The following is a 14,779-nucleotide window of genomic DNA, read 5'->3' on the forward strand; positions in this document are numbered from 1 at the left end:
GTTTCAGAGTCATATTTTACCAGTGTGACCTTTGATCCCTGTCAAGCAACCATGTGCCTGGATCATGTTTTGGGACTGGCACGTTGATATCCGTCTGGGGTCTAGGTCTCAGGTCAGGCAAGTTCACGGGAGGGGGTGGGGAGCACTTGTTAACACACCGCGCAGCCTCTTAAAGGAGGAGGGAGGAACAGCAGAAAATGTGTCCTTAGTAAACCCATGAGCAGTTGTTTTCGTGACATGCATGACATTAGATAAGATACATTAGATCCGCCGTGCGGAAACTGTCTTTTTGACAGAAAAGAAACAATATTTAGCACATGATCAGAAACAAATAACGAGTTTTTTTTATTTTTTTTTCTGTTGCTGACCTTTATTTATTTTATTTTTTATTTATTTATTTTTTTGCATAGCGACTTAATCAATTTCAGTGGCATTTAGACATGGTCATTATTGATCACAGAAGTTATAAAATGTCCTCCTCAGCTCTGGAGGAAACTTAGCCCAGATTGAGGAGAGAATAACTAGATACTGTGTGTTGAAACTTTAGATTGAAGGACATGGGCTGTGGCTGGGGTCTAAAGGGCTGGACATCATACTGCACTGGCACGATGAGTGGCTTCGCCTTTTGTAGCTGTTCACTGCCACTTGGTGGAACAAGACCACCCTTGTTCGTGTCTGTGCAGTCGTTGGTCCTTTAAGTTTGGCCTCAAGGCAGCAGAGACATATAATGTCTTTGTAGGCCTGAGAGGGAGTTTTAATTTTGTTTGTGCTTCTTGGTTTGTCGGGCCTGAAGATATTGCTTCTCTCAAAAGGATGTGAAGGGGAACAACCCACACAAACCTGGGCCACCAAAGATAACCACAGGGGAAAAACATCTCGAGTGAAAACACTAACTAGAAATAGACCACTTTGTTGCCATAGTCACCTGAACAGCTGCACTGCACATTTATTTCAAAGGAAATGATTCCATCTGAGACTTTCCTAATTTATAAAGACACTATTTTCCCTGTTTTATATGTGGAGGGAGGGACGAGAGATCAGCATTTGTATTGTTGCCTGTGCTTCATGTTGGATATTAATTATAACATGTTACTTAACAGTTTTAACAATAATCTTATTCACCAGTCTCACCCTTTCTGATGGAAGCTCAGTTATCAGTATTTCAAAAGAGGGGTTTGTCGCACAAATACGAACATGAAATATGCGTGTTGACAGAGCAGTGTTGATAAAGGGCAGAAGGTAATACTGGCCACACAATAAAAGTGGATAATATACACAATGTTTGAACAAAACTCAAGGCAGTGTGTTTTTACATGTGATCTTCACTAAAGTCAGATTTACGAGCTCAGATTCTCAGTTACTGGAATATTGCTTCCTCCCCGTCAGCGGTCTGCTCTGCATGAATGTTTGCTGCTGCTCACTGGTGAGACTTGCAGAGAGATGATAACTTTGTGTATTCAAAACTACTACCTGCTTTATTTACAAAAAAAAAAAAGGTCATTTTGTACATATTCAAATTACAGAATACACAAAACCCACAAGGACTTACTACTGAATAAAAAACCCCTTTACTTGAATTGAGCCACGCAACTGTATAAAAGAGAGGTAGTAATCAGTAGGAATGACTCATTAGATGTAATTTCACACTGAATCATTAACTCGTCTCCTTAATTATCATACAGTTACATTATTATTATTATTATTTTTTTATTAGTAACTTGCTCAGGAGTTTATTCGGTAACTTCTTGCAGCATGCACATTACAAGATTTGTTGACTCATTTCTTGCTAAGTTTTTGTTGCCTCCTTGTATGTAAGCACCGGATCTATACACAGCTGTGGTAGTTAGACAGGAAGCTGTGGGAACACAGACAACTGCAAGTAGACCTTTTAGAGAGCTGAGGACTTTACACACACGCACACATATTGCTTTCAATAGCCTGTGTGTGACTTTAAAATAGGAATTCACAGCGGTGGCTGTATGCCCAAGGCCACACACTCTCGAAAACCTGAGATTATTTTTGTCCCACAATAAACGTGCAGTGTTGTACAGTTCACATGGGTTAAACAGAAAATAAATAAATGGGCCATATATGTCTAGTAAATCAGTCGAAAGAGATGAAACGTGGGTTCAGAGCAAAACAGAAACTATAGACTACAGTGAAGTCACAAGTCATGCAATTTCACGGAGCAGCATGGCTCAAACACAAGGGGGTGAAAAGTTTCAAATGACCAAACAAACATAACGTTGTGATCTGCGTCAAAATAAGTGACTTTTCGTAAGTCCACATAAAACCCTGACAGTGAACTCAGCGCTCATTTTCCCCATGGTATTTATAACTCAGTCAGGTGACCTTGCACTTGGACTCATCCACTACACGGGGAGATTAACTCACAATAAAAAACAACAACAATCCAACTGCTATAATATTCGACAACCCTCACACAAAATATACAAAAGCGCTTTATCTAAAGTGTTTATTGAACACCTATATGTTACAATTCACAGTAATGGTGACACGGGGCCGAAAAGTTGTAAGTGTCAGTGAGCGACCCCCCCGCTCCCTAGTAGATGGTACGGACCTCTGTTGAAATTCCGAGAATTGAGCCGCTGTGTTTCTTAGAACTGGATTCTCAGAACTGGTGATGCACAGAGTTTCGAGGAAACTTTTACAAGGTGACTTTTTTCCCTTCCTATTTTCTCAGCATTAGGTCAGAAGTGTAGTGGAGTAGCAGATGCTCGTGTGGCTGCCTCTGCTGCCGCAGAGGCTAGACTGTCCCCCCCAGCCCCATATTTTCATTATCTTAAAACATTTTGCAACTCTTAGCTAAAAGTGGAGTAGCAGATTGGGACTGTGGTAGCTGGTTTTGACTGATGCTCGAGTCGGTATCAGACTGGAGCGCGCTCTTAGGCCGTGCGCGGAGTTTATTTGATGATTTTTTTTAATTTTATTTTTTTCTGCGGACAGACTAAAAAAATAGTAGTTATATGGGGTTGACCTTTAACCAAGGCGGCAGTCGTCTCTGTTGTTAGTGGTAGTAGTTGTTAGTTGTTTATGTTTTGTCTCGTTGTTGGTTTTAATAATGCTGTTTACGGTCATTATCGACACACGTTAGAAGCTCAACAGGACCGGTCGGTCTGGTTCAGTCACCTCTTAATTTCCTCCGCGCATTTCCTCATATGTCTTCAACGCACCGCCGGCGACTTTTTCGGCGTCGGTCTGGACCGAGCAAACTGCGTCTAAGCACTTTTAAAGGCGTGATACAATTCTTGGACAATCCTCTTAGAGGCTCGGTAGTGTTTCTAAACCTGATAGGACTTGCGCTGGCCTACTCGGTGTGTCTTAACTTACAGCCGAAGTTACGCAGCGAGAGAACTAACCACTCCTTGAAATCACGTCCTGAAATCATGCCGCCTCGGTTCGAGTGTAAGATTTAGAGGCTCAGAAACAACTTTGCTGTTTAGTTGAGCCGTGGAGGTGTTGTAAATGATTAGATGAGTTCCACTTATCGGGGAACAGGAAACCTCTCTGTGTACTGGCAACCTAATCTGAGCAGCCAGGACGGAATGTGCTCAACGTCAAACACGCTCCCAAACAGCGCAGGCTGCCAGCACAGGCTGCGCTGTTTGTGCGCTGCTGCACGGGGCGACTAGACGAGAAACTGCTGGTTCACTCACTTCACCCCCAGAAACTCAGGATTTATTGTGTTTGCATGCTGTCTAACTTTACAGATTTGTGTTTACCGCTTTGCGTTTTTGTACGCGTTGGCCGAGTGCGAGGCGTTTACAGCCATGACTGATGTGAAAATATCGATCTTGTGTAATCACGCCTTCATTTAGGCCCAATAAGAAGGCACGTCTGAAAAGGTTTAGCGAACCCTCCCTTAAAAATGTTTCTCTTTGCAACAGCGCCGCCTTTTGTGCGAACGGGATCAAGACACTTGTTTGCTTCAAAGTTTGTTTTTGATTAAAAGCCCTGGAGGCAGGTGGCTTATATTATGCAGCAGCGTGAGCCGGAAGTGATAACAACTAATAAGAGTGTTGTTATTTTTTCATTTTACAGTTATCACCAGTGTCTCTTTTATTATTATTATTTTTTAGAAACTTTTACAACACATTTCATTGCATATTAGTGTTTCTATTTTTTTTTTCCCCCACTTGTCTGCTGATCTTGCAGTATGTTCACTACGGTGGCTCATCAATGTAATTTGTTGTTCGCTCTCACGCAGATTGCGACAGCATGGCCACAACCGCCGATGGCTGCATCCAATTCACGCGGCACGCAGGCGACGTCCTGCTCAACTTCAACCGCCTCCGCAGCAGGAACATCCTGACAGATGTCACCATACAGGTGGACCGCCAGCGCTTTCATGCTCACAAGGCCATCCTAGTGGCCTGCAGGTGTGTACATGACATCTGACAAATTGCTTCAGCAACACAGATACCAATTTACCTTCAGTGACGATGACGTTAGTTGAATTTTATTAAAGGGGACCTACACCCGACTGTGGAATTGAATTTAATATCTTCTCTTGCTATTCCACAGTGGCTTCTTTTATTCCGTGTTCATGGATCCTGACAACGCAAGCCTTAGTGCCATCAGCTTAGACCCCAAAGTGGACCCCAAGGGTTTCTCGCTCCTGCTGGACTTCATGTACACGTCCTGTCTGAACCTTAACGACAGCGTAGTTTTGGCCACCATGAACACAGCCGTCTACCTCCAGATGGAACATGTGGTTGACACCTGCAACAGATTCATCAGTTCCAGGTAAAGGAAAATATCCAATGTGAAAGGACACACTTTGTTGACTTGGTGTAAACTGAATGGATCTGACTTGGATTTGAATGTGTTCGTACAGGTGCCAGTCCCTGAATATGCAGAGTAAAGAAATGCAGAACAGCTCATTACATCTGGCTGAGGAACACTCTGCTTTAAGGCCCATAGAGGAAAAAGAGGCAGACTTTAGGAAGAATCGCACGTCAAACACATCTCCAGTCCAGCAGAGCAGGGGATACGTGTCCAATGTTTTCAGGGGGATCAACACCTCCGGCTCCTATCATGTCTACGGTGACCTGCATGTCACTGCTGTGAAGCTGGATGGTTCTCATAAGATCGCATGCTCACAGGTGCCAACCGCCAACATGGCTCACGAGTCCACCACCATCATCTCCCACTCTGTCCCATCCCATCCCAGTTTCCCCCCCACCATCATTCGGCCGCCGGTCGCCCACAGAGGCCTTCAAGGTCCCGCCGCTCCCATGGAAGAAGACGCCATTCATCACCCACAGACCAGCTGTGTGAGGCTATCTCCAGCCTTCAACAAAGGTGTCATTTGCAGCCCTCAGAGCCCCCTCAGATCCGACTGCCAGCCGAACTCGCCCACCGAGTCCAGCAGCAGCAGAAATGCAAGCATGAGCCTCCCACAGCCCTCAGACTCTCCCACAGATGCCAAGGCCCACAACTGGAAAAAGTACAAGTTCATTGTCATGAACCAAACTTCGAAAGACGACGGGAAGGAGACGCCGACGGGCAGCGCTGAAGTTGGACCCATGTCCCCCACACCGAGCCCCTGCAGGAGTGGTGCAGCAGGGGAGCACAGCGACGTGCAGACAGAAGAGGGAGCCAACGAGCACAGAGCAGAAATCCCCACGTCTCACAGCGTCGACAGCTGTGGCAGCAGCACCTGCAGCAGCATTAGGTAAAACTGCAATTCTTGTGTCAGAACTAAAAATACATTTGCATTCATTTCTGAGATTAAACGCTTTGTACTAACTTTGCTGTCTCCTTCCTGTGTGCAGCAGCCAGAGATGCTCGTCCTGTGGCTGTGACAGCCCCCGGCGAATGGAAACAGGTCACCTGTCTCCTGACTCGTACAGCCGGGATGACGCCAAGCTCCACTCGGATTACTCATCCTCCAGTTCTGGTAAGTGAACGCCATAAGCCAATACTATAACAAATGAGTTGGGAGTGTTACAGCAAATAAAGCCAGGGATTTGAAATAAACTCACATTTTGTTTTGTCTTCCCTCTGCAGAAAGCACCACCTTTTTCTGCAACGGGTGTGACTCCAAGTTCATGGAAGAAGATTCCCTGAAAGACCACATGGTCCAGGTTCACAGCGACAAGCCATACAAGTGTGACTGCTGCCAGGCGGCCTTCCGCTACAAAGGCAACCTGGCCAGCCACAAGACCGTTCATACTGGTAAGTTACTGGTGGCCTAACGTGGTTGGCGGTAACATCTGTTTGAATTGTTGGGCGTCGACGTTTATTCACAGCGCAACTTGCTTTTCTTAACGTCCAGGTGCAAAGCCATACCACTGCAACATCTGCGGCGCTCAGTTCAACCGACCAGCCAATCTCAAGACTCACACTCGTATTCATTCTGGAGAAAAGCCGTACAAGTGTGAGACATGCGGCTCACGATTTGTCCAGGTGAGAAGGAAAAAAACAAAAAAACAAAGAAATTTCATCTTTAAGAAAGTTTTGTGATTACCAAACTGTTGGCTGCATGGTTGTGACGCATATTTTTTCTTTTCTTGCAGGTGGCCCATCTTCGCGCCCATGTGTTAATTCACACAGGAGAGAAACCGTACCCTTGTGAGATCTGTGGAACACACTTCCGTCACCTTCAGACGCTCAAGAGCCACATGCGCATTCATACTGGAGAGAAGCCTTATCATGTAAGATGATGATCATCTTTATCCGCCGTGTCTGCTGGCTAAACGGAATAATTCCTTTGCCCATCAGTAGTTGTAATTGAGTACTAAATGTTTTTTCCTTCCTTCCTTTCCTTTAGTGTGAAAAATGCGACCTCCACTTCAGACACAAGAGTCAACTGAGGCTTCACCTCCGACAGAAGCACGGTGCCGTCACCAACACCAAGGCTCAGTACCGCAGATCTGGGAGCAACATCATCACAGGCCTGGGGAACTCCAGCTGAGCCCACCACAGTCCTGCCACGTGGCATTTCTGTTTTCCTTTTTCACCTTGCTGTCAAAAGATTTTATTTTTTCTAAATGCGAACAGAATATAGGCTATTTACTATATGTATTTTTAAGTGCTGCACACTTCTTTATGTAAGCTCTTTGGTATTTCAAAGATCGTAGAAGATTATGCTTTGATTGTGAATGTTTAACAGAATGTACGTTTTGAATGTGAATTTCAGTCTCTGTTTCTCGGAGTGTCTGCGTTGAAGGACAGTCCTTTTAATCGAGAATCACTGTTACACTTTTGCTTCAGATGTCGGTATGAATTTGCCCAGTAATGTGGTCTTACGGAGTTCTGTTTGATAAGGCTGCTTCTGTAAATAAGATAATATATATTTTCAAATTGCCACCTGCTGGCAGAGTACGAACATATTTGCGTTGCGTACGATTTTCTTAAATACGGTAAGCTTCACTGTTATCAGTAACACAAAGGCTTGTTATTTTGCCATGTCATAGCTTGTGGTACATACTGTTATATGTACAGACTTTCATTTATGCTTTTTCATGTTTTTTTTTCTTTAGATTGGGCTCATGTTGGTATTTTGCACATATTGCTGTAATCCATATATTTTCGTACCTTTGAAATATTTCAACTTACGATGTTCTTGAGATGTTGAAACGGCTCGTTAAACCCCATTCCCAACACTTGATATATTTATATTTGAAAAATGTCCTCGGCTGTATTTTCTTAACATTTGGTGCTGCAATGATCCTTTTTTTTCCTCAACAAGCTCATTTTTTTTTTGTATTATAGTGCCCACATACAAACCAGTGTAATCAAAGTGCCTTTCATTCACTCTTCTCTTTTGGTTACCACCCCAGACTATATATGCATTTTTACTTCTGACAATGTGACAACCACAGTAGTTATGAACTGCTTTTATAATGCATTTTGCATATGGTACTTTGTCTTGGAGTCATACACATGACAAGGTACTGTTGTTTTCAAGGCTTATAATCCATTGTGTGTAGCTCTTTGAATGCAGATACGCCAGGACTCAAGCTAAAACACTCAGGAAATGTAAGCAAATGAAATGTAAGCAAATGTCTTTGTACCTGCAAAGTATATATGAGTATATATATACTTACATAATGAAATATAAAATAAAAAGATAATTAAGTAAAATGTGTTCATTATTTTCAAATAAGACAACGTTTCGAATCATCTCAGATTCAGTAAGAACTTGGTGGAGCTCAGATTGTTTCCATTTGTGTTTAAGTGTGATCTGCAGCGGTCATGCTGACATGTAAATCCACTTTTCAAATATTGACAAGCATGACAATATGCTCAAAAATATTTCTTTTCAGTGAATCAAATCAAAAGTAAATAACATTGACCATCTTGTGACAAAGTTCAGTGTTCTGCTGGGAAACTTTTGTGCCTGTTATTCATGTGGATGTTCCTTATATACAGAAGGTGCAGAAAATATTCAGATCCCCTTAAATGTTTCACTTTTAGTTTGCAGCCATTTGCTTTAATAATTTAAGTGGATTTTTCCCTCATTAATGTACGTCCCATTTTGACAGAAAAACAAATGCAGACATTTTTGCAAATTAATTTTTAAAAGTAAATGACATGGCAAGTATTAAGACCCTTTGCTGTGGCACTCATATATATAACTCAGGTGCTGTCCATTTATGAAAAATGAGTCCAGCTGTGTTTTATTAAATTGATTGGACTTGATTAGGAAAGGAACACAACGGCCTATAGAAGACCTTAAAGCTCACAGTGCATGTCAGAGCAAATGAGAATCATGAGGTCAAAGGAAATGCTCAGCGACAGAATTATGGCATGGTCATAGTTACAAAAGACTTTCTCTTGTACTTAAGGTTCCTAAGAGCACAGTGGCCTCCATGATAATTAAATCATAGGTCTTTAACAGGGGGTCCATGACCCCTAGGGACTCCCAGACTATGAGAAGTAAGAATATCTGGTTTGATGGGACCAAGATTAAACTTTTTGGCCTTAACTCTTAGTATGTGTGGAGAAAACCAGACCTGCCCAGTACAATCCCAATAGTGAAGCATGGCGGTGGCGGCATCATGCTATGGGAGTATTTTTCATCTGCAGGGACGGGACACTTTGGTTGCAATTTAAGAAAAGAGGAATGCAGCCAAGTACAGAGATATCCTAGAGGAAAACCTTTTCCAGAGTGCTCAGGACCTCAGACTGGGCTGAAGGTTCACCTTCCAACAAGACAGTGACTCTAAGCACACAGGGGAAATAAAATAGGAGTGGCTTTGGGACAACTCTTTAAATGTATATGAAAAACTTGCATCATTCCCATGAAGGCTACATTAGCTCAAAATGGTGAGTATGTGATATTTAAATTTTTATTCTTTAATAAATTTGCAAAAATATCTACAGTTCTGTTCTTTTCTGTCAAATTGGATGCTGTGTGTACATTGATGAGGAAAAAATGAACCTAAATGATATTAGCAAGTGGCTGCAATATAATAAAGAGTGAATAATTTAAGGGGGTCTGAATACTTTGCCCCTGTATGTACAACCCACCCCATAGCTATAACACCTTTTTGATGACAGCAGTCATCCCCAGCAGGATGCAGCCTGACACACACAGAAACGGTTTAGGAACAACAACAACAACAAAAAAAAGGCTATTTTTGAATTTCTAGTCTTGCTGTGGAATCTACTTAGTGAATAAACTAACAGACGCAATCGCTAAAAGAAAAAATGGATAACCCCACCTTCTCCGAGTAGTAGTCCATATTGTGATGTCAGGCGCCCCCTAGTGGCCCTTTAGGTTGAAACCAGGTTTATGTGAACTGGTGAAAAACTACTCAATAAGTCAAATCACCACATTAATAGTTTTTAAAGAAACACTCCACAAGAGTTTTTTTCTTTATAGTGTTTAGCTTTATCGCATTCCTATAAGCAGATACAGTACACGTTTGACAAAATCTTCTTTTCAATCTTCATTATGACGAGTCACTGTAACAACAAGTGTTCCTTGTTCCTCAGATCTATCACATAAACATATACCTATTAAACACATCATTCAGCAGCAGCCAGTGTAGTCATGTCCCTGCAATACTGTCCATTAAATACAGGACAGGTGTTGTATTTGTTCTATTTGGAGGCCAGACAGGCTATTGGCTGTTGGGAAAAGCTTGTCAGGTCATACAACTATTTGGTCTGAAGCATGGCAGCTGCTTCTAATGACATGATACTGAGGACATTAGTTATGCACGCCATTTTTTTTTTGGAGAGTTCCAGTACTGTTAAGGTCTCTGATTGACAACAGTAGTATCTCCTTAGGCTAATAATACATATTGTTCCAATGCAAAGGCCTCAAACTACAATGTAAGAACAGTGATTCCTTCATTCTAACAACTAGCTGATCACACCACTCACATCTCTACCTCTCATTCATACCGATGCACAGAGTACACTCTCACAAACAAACGGTGTAGCATTTACAAAAGACGCAGGAAACAAAAGTAACCAAATGTAAAAAGTCATATATGCATGAGTGGACATATAAACTCATTGCAGTGTAATTGCAGTTGATAAAAAGAAAAGTAAAAGGTACATGAATGTTGGCATTTGGAGAACTTCAACCCTCTTTGTCCAGGATGGATTTGACATCAGCAAACACCTGCAAGAGAGCAAACAGCAGGGCGTATATATTTACTTATCAAGGGAAGAGACGTTTGAAGACGTTTGTAACATTGATCACAAGTAAAATTACTTTTTTTAAAAATGAAACATTTAGTTTTGAACATTATTTTTTATTGGCTGGGATGACATTTTATTCACTGACTTCATGGCTGTGATTCTGGGTATGAAGGGCAAAGACATTTCCATTTGCAGGAGTAGATTTGAAGAATTTGAATATTATTTTAATTAATCATTATGCGTAAAACAAATGAACACAAAAGGAGAAGAAATACTGCGCTCACGTTAGTGATTACTGTTATTTAATAGGGCCTTTCATTTTCTGTAATCGATTATGAACATGAATACTTATTTTCTCGCAGTATGAAAAGTTAATGTTAACGAGTAACTCTGCACCCTCCCAACTGTGAAGCTCTGTGAGAACTGTAGCACCTGCCTTTGTTTCCACTTTCAGAAAATAGAAAAGTGGATCCGTGCTTGATTTGTTTTGCAGTGTAAATATTGTGCTAGAAAAAAAGTAATTTCAAAACTCATTCAGCTGAATTCAGCATAATAAAGACCTTCGTGCTTGTCTGAGTTATGAGATACAGTCGGGCACTAATCACGTCTAAGGAAGTCCTTTGGATTCAACACTTTACAGATTCATTTTACAGATTAAAACAACTGTTGCATCCTTTTATTCTACCATTTCATCCAGGGCTTGTTGGCCTCGATACACAAGATATCAAACTGAGTTGTGGTCAACCACAGAAACCACCAAATCTAAACTCACTTGCTGGTTCATAAGGTGCACTGGGGGAAAACCAACTCCATTTTAGTCAGTGGGCTGGGCTAAATATAAGAAACACTTTATGATCTAATTCGAGGCAGTTTCACAGTCCCACAAACCTTTCTGTCACTGTTTCAACATAAACTGAACATTATAACAGTTGTGACGGAGGATTTAGACGGCATTCATTCTGATTTGTGCACCTAACGAAGACACAAGTGAGTGTTTGTCCACCATTCACAGGTGTTTCCCTCCAATCGATGCCACATACTCACCTCATCCACGGAACGAGAAGCGTCTACGGTGCGCACCTTGCCCAGTTTCTCATACAGGTCAATGATTGGTCGTGTGGACTGCAGGTAGGTTTGGATTCTGAATCAAAGAAAAGATACGGCTGCTTATTGGGGTCAGATGACACAGGGGACGCAAAGGAGACAAAAATTGGGTCAAAAACACACGTGCAAGTATCCAGCCAGTCGGTTAAATGGGTCGGAGAAATCTACATTGATCGGACACGCTTGTTGTACTTTGTTACACAGAGGAGGGTGCAAGTGAATGACTGAAAAGACTGCGCTCACTGAAAAACAAAATACATGCAGCTTCTAAAGTTCAAGTAGTTTGTTTGTGACAGAAAACTGCACCTTTTCTCCAGGCTTTCTCTGTTGTCATCTGTGCGTCCACTGCTCTTGCCTCTTTCTAAACATCTATCGATGCAAACCTGTGCAAAAGAAGAGACGGGTGTCCTCAGCGGGAAAACAGGATGTCAGCTTAGAAGTGTGTGGCTAAAAACAGTAATTGGGTTTGTAGCTCTCGAGTCTCGGCGACGTACCTCTTCGCCACAGTCAAAGAAAAGCACAAATTTGACATCAGCTTTGCCATCCATGACATCGTTCCACCCCTTCAGGTTGTCCTCGTTGCGGGGGAAACCATCTATAAGGAAACGAAACTTTTTCTCGTCTTTCTGCATAGTCTCCTCCATGGCCTAAGGAAACACAAACAACAACGAGGGAAGTTGAATATTTCGTTTGACAATTCGCTCAGGGTTTGCACGAGTCGACCATTTCATCAACTTCATCATCTACTGTATACAAGAGGTCTGGAAATGTTACCAAAAAACTCTGATCTTATGAAGTTTCATTTTATTTGAATGTTAACACATTTTAATCAGATCACAGTTGATCGGATCCTAAAGTGATGTCTTCAATTATTTCTGAATAACAGCCCCAAACCCCAAATCAAAGTTATATTAATCAGAAAGAAATACTCATATTTGCAAGAGTGGGAGAAAAAAAAAATGCATGATCACTGTTTTATATTGAGCTTAGTTGTTGCAGCACTGAATAAAAGGTGTTTTTCACTAATTGAGATCAAACTGAAATGTATTTGTGAATATCGTGTTACTCAAATACTTCTCAGATCCTGTGAACTGTGACAATATGGGAGTGGTGAACACATCCTGAATTAAGTGGCTCATTCATTGTGGCCCACGTCAGTATTTTCCTCCTTCTGGACAAACCTGATTTACTACTTGCTTCTGGCACATACCATCCTGAGTAAGTTGATGGTGATCTGCACTGGGACGATTTTTCCTTCCTTGATGTAGTTGTCAATGAGCTGTCCGGACTCCGATCCCTCTCTGGCTCGCTCAGCCCGAAGTAAATCCCCAGCTGACAAATGGGTGTAGCTGTAGTTCTGAGAGACACACACAAAAAAACTTTTAATCTTGTGTACTGAATATGACAACTGCAAGGAAATCCCATAAAAACTAATCATCAGGAGATGATTTCAGGTGATGAGAATGAATTGAAACTTCACAGTGAGGAGGACAGAATTTACAGACAGGCAGAATCCTCCTCACACAGGGGACAGGAAGATACCAGTCGCTGGGTAGCGAATGAAAGGAGTGTCTGTGCCTGACTGCCACACAGGCCTAACCACTGCACACGAAGCACGTTGGCCAACACCCAGAAACATCCACAAACAGTAGTAATTAGAAAGTCTCCCAGAGAGGCTCTCTCTGGCCAACACACACTAGGGTTCTTGGTTTCTTGGCAAACTACCATAACTTTTTGTCCATCCTGGCCCAGAGTGGTTTTACCACTGGAATCTTTTTCTCCCTGCGTTGTGGCAGCCACGCTCTCTGGGCCCTCCCTGATTACAGGCTGACCTTTCTCTATATTATATAAAGACTATTAATGAAAACATGGAATATGAGTAATAAGGCTGAATGCACAGTTGTGTGAGGGCAGAAACCTAAAATGAGAAGATCATTTCTTTTCATGACCAGTCATTAAGCGCCTTGATGTTATGAATAGAAACTGTAAAGATGTTATTTTTGCTTTTACAGACCATGCTCATTAAGTCACAACCACTGACCAGGCACAACATTACGACCATTGACGGGAGAAGTGAATAACACTGACCATCTCGTGACAATATTGAAGAATGACTTATCACTCAGGACACCTGAGTGAGGTTATCAGCTCCTCAACTAATAAATTGTCTGCGTGTCTGTTTGTACAAAGTCAATGGAGAAGTAGCAAAGTGCACTCCAGACTCACATTGACCATTACACAACAGCATCTGAACAGAGGTTACAACTGAGTTAATGTCAACATGCCATCTCCTGCTGGCTCTGTTTACACTGTTAAGTTCATAGACACACAATACTTCAGCCCATTCATTCAACAGCAGGAAATAAGACTGAGGCCTAACTTATGCTTTGCTACCTTTTTGTCAGAAAGCAATGTCTGTAAAGTCTCTGTACCCCCACCCCATAACATCGCCAATATTGTACTTTATATTTATTATATGCTTGCTCCTGGCAGCATATCAGCAGCCTGAACTCTACACATCTCCTGTGTGCTAGCTAGCTAGCTAGCACACAGGTTAATGTGTAGAGGACAACCGGAAGTCAATTAAATTTAGCCCTTACCTCATTTAAAATACACTACAAAGACGCGGATTCGTTCAATAATAGACACTATTTTCATAACGACATTGTCAACCTTAAGGATAAAAAAAAAATGGGGCCTTTCATTGTCCTTCCTCTCGTACCTCCACGATTCTGGAGCATTGGGTCCCTTTGCCGGCGCCAGGCCCGCCCAGCACGAACACAACCTGCGGCTTCATTATTAGCGACATCCGGTACAACAAGCTCGGCACCCTCTGAGACACGTTCCCAAACAGACGGCCGATCATAAACCAGCACCACCAGCTGCAAATGTGAACCGGCGGGGAGGGAGCATAAAATAATAAGCCGAGTTGTACGGTGAGTGTCAGAGTCACTCGACGAAGTGCACTACAGTCGCCACTTCCCCTGTTGACTCAGGCGACCAATGGGCTTCGTTCGCGGGCGTGACGCGGTGCCGTGGCCACGCCCGC

The 14,779-nt window shown here is 42.3% G+C and overlaps 2 protein-coding genes across 2 annotated transcripts; one reads left to right on the plus strand and one right to left on the minus strand.

Annotated features, from left to right (window-relative positions):
- Positions 1-2,597: 2,597 nt before the first annotated feature.
- Positions 2,598-8,112, plus strand: bcl6ab (BCL6A transcription repressor b). The gene is made up of 9 exons (XM_047590477.1): positions 2,598-2,675; positions 4,229-4,400; positions 4,546-4,767; positions 4,859-5,698; positions 5,799-5,923; positions 6,034-6,201; positions 6,302-6,432; positions 6,543-6,680; positions 6,797-8,112. The coding sequence occupies exons 1-9, from the start codon at positions 2,645-2,647 to the stop codon at positions 6,938-6,940; spliced, it is 1,971 nt and encodes a 656-aa protein (XP_047446433.1). The 5' UTR covers positions 2,598-2,644; the 3' UTR covers positions 6,941-8,112.
- A 1,701-nt stretch (positions 8,113-9,813) lies between these two features.
- On the minus strand, positions 9,814-14,720 carry cmpk (cytidylate kinase). Its single transcript, XM_047589248.1, has 6 exons — positions 14,453-14,720; positions 12,941-13,087; positions 12,225-12,377; positions 12,037-12,113; positions 11,671-11,767; positions 9,814-10,606 (listed from the first exon to the last, which is right to left on the minus strand). The coding sequence occupies exons 1-6, from the start codon at positions 14,594-14,596 to the stop codon at positions 10,565-10,567; spliced, it is 660 nt and encodes a 219-aa protein (XP_047445204.1). The 5' UTR covers positions 14,597-14,720; the 3' UTR covers positions 9,814-10,564.
- Between the last annotated feature and the right edge of the window lie 59 nt (positions 14,721-14,779).

Source organism: Mugil cephalus, chromosome 7, assembly GCF_022458985.1.
Source record: "Mugil cephalus isolate CIBA_MC_2020 chromosome 7, CIBA_Mcephalus_1.1, whole genome shotgun sequence".
NCBI classification, from domain to species: Eukaryota; Metazoa; Chordata; class Actinopteri; order Mugiliformes; family Mugilidae; genus Mugil; species Mugil cephalus.